At 44.1% G+C, this 10,126-nt stretch overlaps 1 protein-coding gene across 1 annotated transcript in view; it reads left to right on the top strand.

Moving 5' to 3' along the window:
- LARP1 (La ribonucleoprotein domain family, member 1) overlaps positions 1-10,126 on the top strand; it is a 50,572-nt gene that overhangs the window by 33,282 nt on the left and 7,164 nt on the right. Inside the window, exons 9-15 of the mRNA XM_008573168.1 lie at positions 3,530-3,704; positions 3,830-3,999; positions 6,007-6,399; positions 7,237-7,360; positions 7,487-7,692; positions 8,162-8,268; positions 9,136-9,287. Of these exons, the coding sequence (XP_008571390.1) occupies positions 3,530-3,704; positions 3,830-3,999; positions 6,007-6,399; positions 7,237-7,360; positions 7,487-7,692; positions 8,162-8,268; positions 9,136-9,287 (1,327 nt within the window). The remainder of the gene's footprint in view (positions 1-3,529; positions 3,705-3,829; positions 4,000-6,006; positions 6,400-7,236; positions 7,361-7,486; positions 7,693-8,161; positions 8,269-9,135; positions 9,288-10,126) is intronic.

A 10,126-nucleotide genomic window follows, 5' to 3' on the forward strand; every position in this document is an offset into this window, starting at 1 on the left:
GGAAATCCCCCCCCCCCCCCCATCTGATTACTTCTGCTGATGTCTCAAGGCTTGACTAGGCTTCTTTCTTTCTCTTTTGTTAGGGAAAATGTCAGACATTTACAGACGTAGATAGAATAGTATAATGAACCTGTTACCAGATTCAGCAAAGTATCAACTCCTGGTCAGTCTTATTCTGTCTATCTATACTCTCATCTGTTTCCTCTCTCATATTACATTGAAGGAAAGTCTAGATAACTTGGCATTTCATCCACAGATGTTTTAGTACATACCTCTGAAAGATAAAGACTATTAAAAAACATAACTACAATGTCATTAGCACACCTAAAATTATCAACAGTTTCTTAATATTACCAAATATTCAGTTTCAAACTCATTCCAGTTGTTTCCCACAAAAGTTTTTAATAGCTTTGAGAATCAGGATCCAAATAAAACCCATATATTCTTTGTAAGTCTCCCCCTCCCTCTCTGTTTTTCTTTTCCTTGCAACTTATTTTTCTTAATCACCTTTTTGATATTACCTTGCCCTTTTGTGTGTGTGTGTGTGTGGCCAGCTGGTACAGGGATCAGAACTTGTGACCTTGGTGTTATAAGGCTGCACTCTAATCAGCTGAGCTAACCAGCCAGGCTGCAATTTATTATTTGAATAAACTGGGTTTGTATATCCTATAGAATTTCCCATGAGATAAAATGGTATCACATAACATGTTCATCTGTACTCCAAATTTTTTGTAAATTGGTGATCTAGAGTCCTGATCAGATTCAGGTTTTGGAGTTTCTTCCCCTCCTTAACAAGAATACTTTTTGTAGATAATATGTTCTCCCGGGTGGCGTATAACATTCCATTTGATTGTCTTCCTTGTGGTATAAGCTGCCATTGATGATTATTGCCTCTTATTTCATTAGGGTTTGCAAAATAGTGACATTCTAATTCTAACAGTCTTTATTTATTAGCTGGAATGCCTCTTTGTGAAGAAACTTTTTCCCATTAACTCTTTAGTTACCAAGAGGTATAGCTAGTGGAAGGGGCACATAAATGCTTGATTTTTTCCCACTTTATTAACCAGTTTGCAGAATTATGAGTTGATCCCTAATAATCTTTAAAGTAACCAGTGAGATTTTGGTGGTGTTTTTTTTGTTTGTTTTAGTATATATTATTATAAGCTTATGAATTCAAACCTTTTCAGTTCATTGCAGTTAATATGCTGCATCAAATTGTCCCATCTTTAGCCAGTGGGACCCTAGTTCATCTTATACATTTCCTGCACCAGATCTGGAATTGGCCACTTTTTAAAGGAACTCTAGTTCCTTTTTTTGGGAAATGATATTTCACAGCACAATCTGAGTTATAGGGATGCTTGTTGCCACTTGGTTGGCCACTATTTTTGAAGGTTTGTTTTTTGGTAAGATAAAATACACGATGAATTTATTCTGATACTTCCTGTTAAAATTCAGGAGTACAGAGTCTTTTCTTTTTTTTTTTTTTTTCCTTTTTTCGTGTCCGGCAACGGACCGCAACCCTCAGTGTCGCGCCCGTACCGGACCGGGACCAGCAACGGGATCGCAACCCTCGGTGCTGCGCCCGCCCCTCGCTCAGCCAGTGAGCGGGAACCGGTCTGTATGTGGGATCCGAACCCTCAGCGGGAGCGCCGCCGCACTCCCAAGCGGTGCACTGTAGCAGTGCGCCACTGGGCCGGCCCCTACAGAGTCTTTTCTTAACCCCAAGGATTTTTTATTCATATCTGTTCCCTTCTCCCGTGCCAAAAATCTTAATTTCTAATGACATCAACATAATAACTTGTTTTATTCCACCGTATATACATATTCTTATAATTGGGTTATTGCCACTGAAAACAGGTTTTAAACAAATTTACATAGTCTCATTTGAAATAATCTTTGTGGTTATGCCTTTAACTTGATATGTATTAGTTACATTTTGCTCTCAAGTTTTAGGGATTGCTCCATTTCCCTCTTGTGATTTTCTAATTGTTTTACATTTATGTAAAAGGTTTACATGGTTCTGAAGTCTCAACTTGGTATGTGCACAGATGTCTAACTTAAAATTCTGTCACTTCCATCTTTTCCATTTTCTTCCCTTATAGGTAACGTTTTTTGAATGCTTATTAAAAAAAATAAGTAAATGCCTTTCTTTATATTTGTATCCTCCCCTTTCTTCGATAAATGGTAACATACGACACATGTATTTCTTTAGTTCTTTTTTTGTTTTCACTTAATATATCTGGGAGCTAACTGCAAAGCAGTACATAATAGAATGATGGTCCTCATTCCTTTTTACAGTTGCAGGGCTGGTTAGCTTAATTGGTTAGAGCATGGTGCTGATAATACCAAGGTCCTGAGTTCGATCTCTGTATCAGCCAGCTGCCAAAATTGTGTGCGCGTGTGTGTATCTCTATTTACAGTTGCATAATACATCACTGTGTGGGCATTCCATGGTTTTTTCAACTGCTGCCCTATAGATGGACATTTTGATTTTTTCCAGTCTTTTACTAATGCATAAACTGCCTTGTATATTTATCTTTACATATTTGTACCAGTGTATCTTTGGTGTAGATTTCTAGAAGTAGGATGGTTGAGTCAAAGGGGCAGGTAGAAGCATATAGTAATTTTGCTAGATATTGCCTAATTCTAGGGGTTGTACCCTTTGAATTCTCACCAGCAATATATGAAAGTGCCTCTAGCCCCAGCTTCCCCAACAGATTATGTTATCACATTTTGAAATATTTTCTTCTTTCACTTAAAAATTTTTTTTTGGCAACCAGCTGGTATGGGGATCTGAACCCATGACCTTGGTCTTGATGTTATAAGACAGTACTCTAACCAACTGAGCCAACTGGCCAGCCTCACTTAAAATATTTTGAATTTTTTTTTTTTTCCAGTATAAGTCTCCTTCCCTTTCTACGCTTCACCCATTTTAACAGAGAAAAGCACCCATAGCAGTTTACCTGCAAGTCCTAGAAAAGTTTGTGTGTATATTTGTATGTTTTTACTTAAAAATTCTAACACAAAATGGATCTCGTACACACTGATCTATACTGCTTTCTTTTGACTTAATGCGTTTTGCGGATCTTTCCACCTCAGCACATGTAAAGCTGTTTTAAATGTCTTAGTAATGTTCCATTGAGTGTGCCGTGATTTATTTAAATTCTGTATGTGATGGCAAATTAGATAGTTCCAGCTTTTTTCCTATTACAGTGTTGCTAGAATGGCGTTTTGTCCAAATCTTAAACATACTGTTGCCTGTTTATGCAAATATTTTCTATAGCAGATTACTAGAAGTAGAGTTGCAGGTCGAAAGGGTAGGTGTATTTTTCATGTTGGTGCCTTTCTACAAGCTTAAACATCTTAGATGTCCTCTAGTCATGGAAGATGGTGCCAATTTTCTCATACTACTGCTGGCATTGGACTCATACCCAAGCTCACGGGGGCCCGGTTGTCTACCGTCTTCCAAGATCTCAGTCTGTCCAAGTCTTTCCTCTTCATCCTCTCTATCCTTCCTTTTCCCTTGTAGGCCCTGAAAGACAGCAAGGTGGTAGAGATCGTTGATGAGAAAGTCCGTAGGAGGGAGGAGCCTGAGAAGTGGCCTCTTCCTGGTCCCCCAATAGTGGATTATTCGCAGACTGATTTCTCCCAACTTCTCAACTGTCCTGAGTTTGTCCCCCGCCAGCACTACCAGAAGGAGACAGGTAGGTACCCTTCTAGTATATGTATGCCTCCTTGTTGCCCTTGTTCTCCAGCCAGTAGTCCTCTTCAGGGTGGGCAGCAGGAGGAAGACTGGAGGGATGAGGACCCTTGTCTTTCCACTCTCCAGAATCAGCACCTGGCTCTCCCCGTGCAGTCACCCCAGTGCCCACCAAAACAGAGGAGGTCAGCAACCTAAAGACACTGCCCAAGGGCCTGTCTGCCAGCCTGCCTGACCTGGATTCTGAGAACTGGATTGAAGTGAAGAAGAGGCCTCGGCCTTCCCCTGCACGGCCTAAGGTGGGTGAGGCCCGTTCCTTGCCTTGGAATCTAGGGCCCAGGGCTGGAGTGCTTGGAGGGAATATCACATAGGCACAGAAGTTTGGCTCTGAGGGGCTAGCAGGAAAGCCAGTGGTTCAGGGTCATAATGTGAGGTCATTAGTAGTGACTGCAAGAAGGTTGATGTGGCCCGTTTCCATTTTCCATGGGAAACACCCCTCAGGTCGCCCTATTGGGTGAGTTCTTGAGTAGCATTTTTTACAGGAAGCAATCAGGCAGCATCTAGCAAGAGTGTCCCAGGTTTCTTGAGTCTTGGTTTTTATTTAACCCCATCTCAATCCCTGGGGCTGCATTTTCAGTGCCTTTCCTCTGAATTTGTCCTCACTGTCCCATATATAAGCCACTAAGGCCATCAGAAGAGGGAAGGGAGAGGGAACAGAGGCATGACCTACATGTGGAGTTAGAGTCTACAGTAGAACACAGATTTCCTGCACTGATGACTAGGTGACTTTGGGAAAGGTTTAATATCTCAAGGCTTCAGTTTCTTCATCTTAAGTGAAGGGAAGGAGGGGTTAGACTGCTCTAGAAATACTAAAGCAATGTATATATAGTACAGATGGGAGTCCATTGTTAGAGAAGTCTTTTAATCTCAAACTAAAATTACTGCCTTGTTCCCAAGCTCTGGATTTTTCTCCATCCACATCCCCACTCCCTCTTTGAAGGCCTCTTTGGTCTGTGGCTTGTGAGGAGACTTCAGAGGTGATGTTGGACTTTGATCTATGGAATTCCATGCCTCCATATCTATTTTACCATGTTGACCATTTTTCTCACCTCCTTTCTCTTGTCTGTTCATACCCAGGATTTCCCACTGTTCTGGCTGTAGTTCTTCAAAAAGTGTTGGAGATCAGGCCAGAATCATGAGGAGAAAGGTAGTAAGTGGACAAGGACCTTACAAGGTTCAGGCTTACAAACTCAAAAGTCATGGAAACATGGGAGCCAGACATAGCCCCCCATTCTAGAATTAGAGTCCCCTACTCCCACCTGGCCTGTCCTGAACCTCAAAAGATCATGTGGGAGTTTATGTAGGAAGTTCTTTGCACAGTAGGGAGTTGACTTGTAGGGGATATATACTGTCAGGTAGACAAATAGTTCTCCCTCAGAGTCTCAGATAAATTCAGTGTATCAACACTCTGAAATATTTTCTTTTTGCTGGAGTCACTCTGTTTTCTCTTGCCTTTCGACATACTTTTCTTTCTGCATAGCACATTTTGTCCCTTCCTTCATCTGGCTTACTTATGGCTTGCATCCTTTACTTGTCACTTCTTCCAGGAAGCCTTCCGTAACCATCCTCACTCCCAGTTGGATGAGCATTCCTCCCTATGTGCTTCTACAAATACTATTATAGCTTCTACCATGCCACATTGCAGTTGGCTGACTTTTTCTGCCACTAAACTGTGAGCTCCCTAAGTACAGGGGCCTTGTGTTATTCATTATTCTGTTTTTATGTTTTTTACACAGAGCCTGGTACTAGTGGGTTTTTGCTCATTCATCAAATAGTTGGACATCTGCTGTTGTTAGGTCCCAATCTAGGTACTAAGTAAGTAAGGCAACTGTAGTTCTTGCCTCATGGAGCATTCAGTTTTTTGGGAGATGTTGAGTAGATGGATAAATGGATGAATCAACTTGTTGAACTTCTGCTGTGTGCTCACTCCCAGGCTAGGTGCTGTGTAGGATATAAAGGTAAACGAGAGCAGTTTCTAACCTATAGGGAACTTGTCATCTAATTGTTCATGAATGACCATGATGGGAACTTTGAGTGGAGGATCCTGAACTCTAATCTATTAGACATCCTTTCCCCGGGAAGCTGACTCCAGGGAGGACACTTGTGACCTGCTAATCTTACCAAGGCCACAGTTGTGACAGTGTCATGCTGAGAGGCCAGAGACTCCCTCTTGTAGGACAGCTACAGAGCCTGGTCCAAGGACCCCCCTGGTGATTCTCTCTCCCCTTGGTCTGTCCCTGTTTTAGAAGGCAGAGGAGCCCAGGTTTGCCCACCCAACCTCTCTGCCTCAGCAGCTGCCCTCCCAGCAGCTGATGTCCAAGGATCAGGATGAGCAAGAGGAACTGGATTTCTTGTTTGACGAGGAGATGGAACAGATGGATGGGCGGAAGAACACCTTTACCGCCTGGTCTGATGAAGACTCTGACTATGAGATTGATGACCGGGATGTCAACAAGATCCTCATTGTCACCCAGACACCACCTTACATGCGCCGGCACCCAGGGGGGGACCGCACAGGCAACCACACCTCACGTGCCAAGATGAGTGCCGAGCTGGCCAAGGTCATTAATGACGGACTTTTTTACTATGAGCAGGACCTGTGGACTGAGAAGTTTGAACCTGAGTATTCCCAGATCAAGGTGAGGCTAGACGTAGCAGTGAGAGTGGGGCCTGGAGTGCGTGTAATACACGGAGAGGAGGAAGGCTGAGTGTGTGACCTTGGACTGGTCTCTACAATCCAGAGCCTCGATATCCTCATGTATAAGAAAGGGATGGTGATTGCCACCTTGCTGGGGCATTAAGAGCAGGAGGAGATGTGTAACACTGTAAACTGCATGTGTGTTGGGGGTAATTACTGTCCTACCTATGTGTTCATATTTAATGTTGAAACAGCTAGATGCTTTTGTGAGGAATAGAATTAAGGGTTAGATTGTCATTTCTGTTCTTAAATATCTAGGCGTGTGTAAAAGTTTAAAAGCTTTTTAAAGAGTTTGCTTTGTGTGGAAAATGGAGAAAAGGTAGGTCGTTTTAAAAATTGCTGCTGCCTGGAAATAGTCAAAACATCTCTGTTGTAGGTTTATACAGAGTGGGCATATCGGGGGGTGGGCAGTGTAATGAGTAGCAGTGTGTTTGGTGTAGGTGAGGAGAGAGTTGCCCAGCCACTCTGTAACAAGACAGTGGTAGGAAGAGACTTGGGGAGGCACTGGAATGTCCGGTGAGTTCCTAGGGAGCTGTTGTCAGCCTGATCTCAGTCTTACTGCAGGCAGGGTGGGGCAGGTACTGTCCTTTTCTGGATTAGCACACTAGTGCGCCAAGGGGTTGAGGAATAGCAGGGCAGCTGAGAGCCTGGGGACCAGAATTCCACGTATGTGGACGTGGGAGCTGCCCTCTCCTACTTCCTGCCAGTCTTGATTCCTAAACAGGCTGGAGCAGCCTGCTTACTAACTTTTTCCCCACCCATCTCATATCCTCTGCAGCAAGAAGTTGAGAACTTCAAGAAAGTCAACATGATCAGCCGGGAGCAATTTGACACACTGACCCCTGAGCCCCCTGTGGATCCCAATCAGGAGGTTCCTCCTGGGCCACCCCGCTTCCAGCAAGGTGAGGGGCAGACACCTGGGATCCTGGCATGGGTGAGAGGCTCTGGAGCTGTGAGACTGAGGGCCTTTCAGGGGCTGATGGCCACAGGCCTTCCCTGCTTGCTGACCCCTCTCTCTGCCTCTGCAGTTCCCACCGATGCCCTGGCCAACAAGTTGTTTGGTGCTCCTGAGCCCTCCACCATCGCCCGCTCTTTACCAACCACCGTCCCAGAGTCACCAAATTATCGCAATGCCAGAACCCCCCGCACTCCCCGTACACCACAGCTCAAAGACTCAAGCCAGACATCACGGTTTTACCCAGTGGTGAAAGAAGGACGGACACTAGATGCCAAGGTGAGGCACTCCTGCTGGGTTGCTAGGAGTCTTGGGCCCACTTTACAGTATTCCAGAATTTTGCTTCTCTCCCTTACCTTGTCTGAGCCAAGAAAGTGCCACATCCCCTACCTGCTTTGTGTTCTTAGGCTGGAGGGTTCACCCAGGATTGAGTGACCACATCTACAAAATAGACTGGGTGTGGGAGTGGTGGCCCCATGTAGCCATGAAAAGGCCTAAGGAGGACTGACCAGGTGTGAGTTCTCGGGCAGATCATCTTAGGTCCAAGCCTTGATGTCTTTACCTGTGAAGTAGGCATATCAGTTCCTAGCTCACAACTGTGAACATTATGTGAGAGAATAGATATGAAAATGCTTTTGTAAAATGTGAGGTACCATGCACATATGAGCATCTTAGTCCTATGAGTGCTTGGTGCCTATCATACTTGTGGGAATACAAGTAATAATAAATCCTGGACTGACCTTGGCAGATGCCTCGAAAAAGGAAGACAAGACACAGCTCGAACCCACCCTTGGAGAGTCACGTGGGCTGGGTAATGGATTCCCGAGAGCACAGGCCCCGGACTGCTTCCATCAGGTATTGGGGACCCTGGGGGAGGAGAGACCAGGTTGCCTGTGGGATGGATGGGAGAGCCATGAAATTGACCAGACCAGGAAGATTGGACTGAAAATTAAAGGAACCGCCATTTAAATCTAAAAAACAGTAGTGTGGAAAGCTTAGTTCAAGATTTGGGAAGGGGAAGGCTTCTTTTTAAAGAAGTGGTGTGTGGCCACATGAGACCAGATTTTAGTACACTCAGAGACAGAATATCTCTGAGTTGATTTCCAAGCCTATTATCTGTTGCCTATCTAAGGGAGGATAGCCAGGTAGTTGAATAAAGATACAGATTCTTTGGCCCCATGCAAGATCTACTGACTCAGCTTCTGGGGGTAGGGCCTAGACTCCTTTTTATTTATTTTCAGTGAAATGGCCCCAGTGTTTGTTCCCTTCTGATGGGAGCCACTGAACTATGTATTCTCCCTGCAGAGATAGCACAGGCTGAAAATAGGCATGATTTTGAAAAAAGTATAGATGGATTGACCTGTGATGGCTTGTTAAGGAAAGCTGAATGTTAAAAGTTAGGTAAATAAATGATTAAAAGCTTAGGTTTTGCCATTAGACAGAACACTGCCATTAGATAGCTCCATGACCCTGGAAGAGTCTCCCAGTCCCTGAGTCTCAATGACCTCTTTGTAAAACCCTCTAGGGGTTGATGCAAAGACTTAAATCAGACCTAGGGATATAAGTTAAGGGCCTAGCACAGTGCCTCTGGGCCTCCTTGTTTGGTGCCCTGTGAGAGGCTGGATTTTGGCTGATGGAAGGGATCAGAGAGATCCCTCCTAACTTTATGGTGGGGCTGTTGTGAGGAACCCAGTGACACCATCTCTCTCGTGGCCTTTGTAGCTCCAGCCCCTCAGAAGGGACACCTGCAGTTGGCAGCTATGGCTGTACCCCTCAGTCACTGCCCAAGTTCCAGCATCCTTCCCATGAGCTGCTTAAGGAAAATGGCTTCACACAACACGTCTACCACAAGTATCGTAGGCGCTGCCTTAACGGTAAGAAGTGCAGGCAGAAAGGGGCCATTACTTTGAGACCCAGAGTCTAGGGCTGGGGTGGTGGGGGTGGGAAGAGTAGGTTACTCTGTTTTCTGTGACCTCAGAGCAAGAAGTGACTTGACTTTACAGCAAGAAAGGTTGAAGTTAGACTTAGGCCAGGTAGTTCTTATTTTTTTACTTATTTATGGGGATTTTTTGCAGCTAGCCAGTAAAGGGATCCAAACCTGTGACTTTGGTGTTATAAGGCTGTGCTCTAACCAGTGAAGCTAACTGATCAGTCCCTTGGCCAGGTAGTTTTAAATGCAGGAAGCTAAGGAAATGTGGCACTCAGAACAGGGCTTGCCAAGCGATGGCTTGTTGGCCAAATCCAACTGGTGGTCTGTTTTTATACGGCCCTAGAGCTAAGAACATTTTTTATGTTTTTAAGGCGTTGTGGGGATAAAGGAATTTGTGACAGAAAGTATATGTCGCCTGCAAGGCCTGAAATATTTACTGTGTATGATGCCATGGCTTTTAGTGTATTCAGAGTTGTGCATCCATCACTAGAATCAATTTTAGAACATTTCATTAAGCCAAAAAAGAAACCCTCTACCTACCCCTTACCAGTCACTCCCCATTCCACATACTACCCCTCACCATCCCTCCCCTTCACTCCTCCCAGCTGTGTGAAACTGCCAGTCTATTTTGTGTCTCTGTGGATCTGCCCATTCTAGACATTTCACATAAATGGAATTATACTATATATATATATATATATATATATATGGTCCTTTGTGACTGGCTTCTTTCCCTGAGTTTTTTTTTTTTTTTTTTTTTTTTTTTTTTTTTTTTTTTTTTTT

The sequence above is a fragment of the Galeopterus variegatus genome, unplaced genomic scaffold, assembly GCF_000696425.1.
Source record: "Galeopterus variegatus unplaced genomic scaffold, G_variegatus-3.0.2 Scaffold884, whole genome shotgun sequence".
Lineage (NCBI taxonomy): Eukaryota > Metazoa > Chordata > Mammalia > Dermoptera > Cynocephalidae > Galeopterus > Galeopterus variegatus.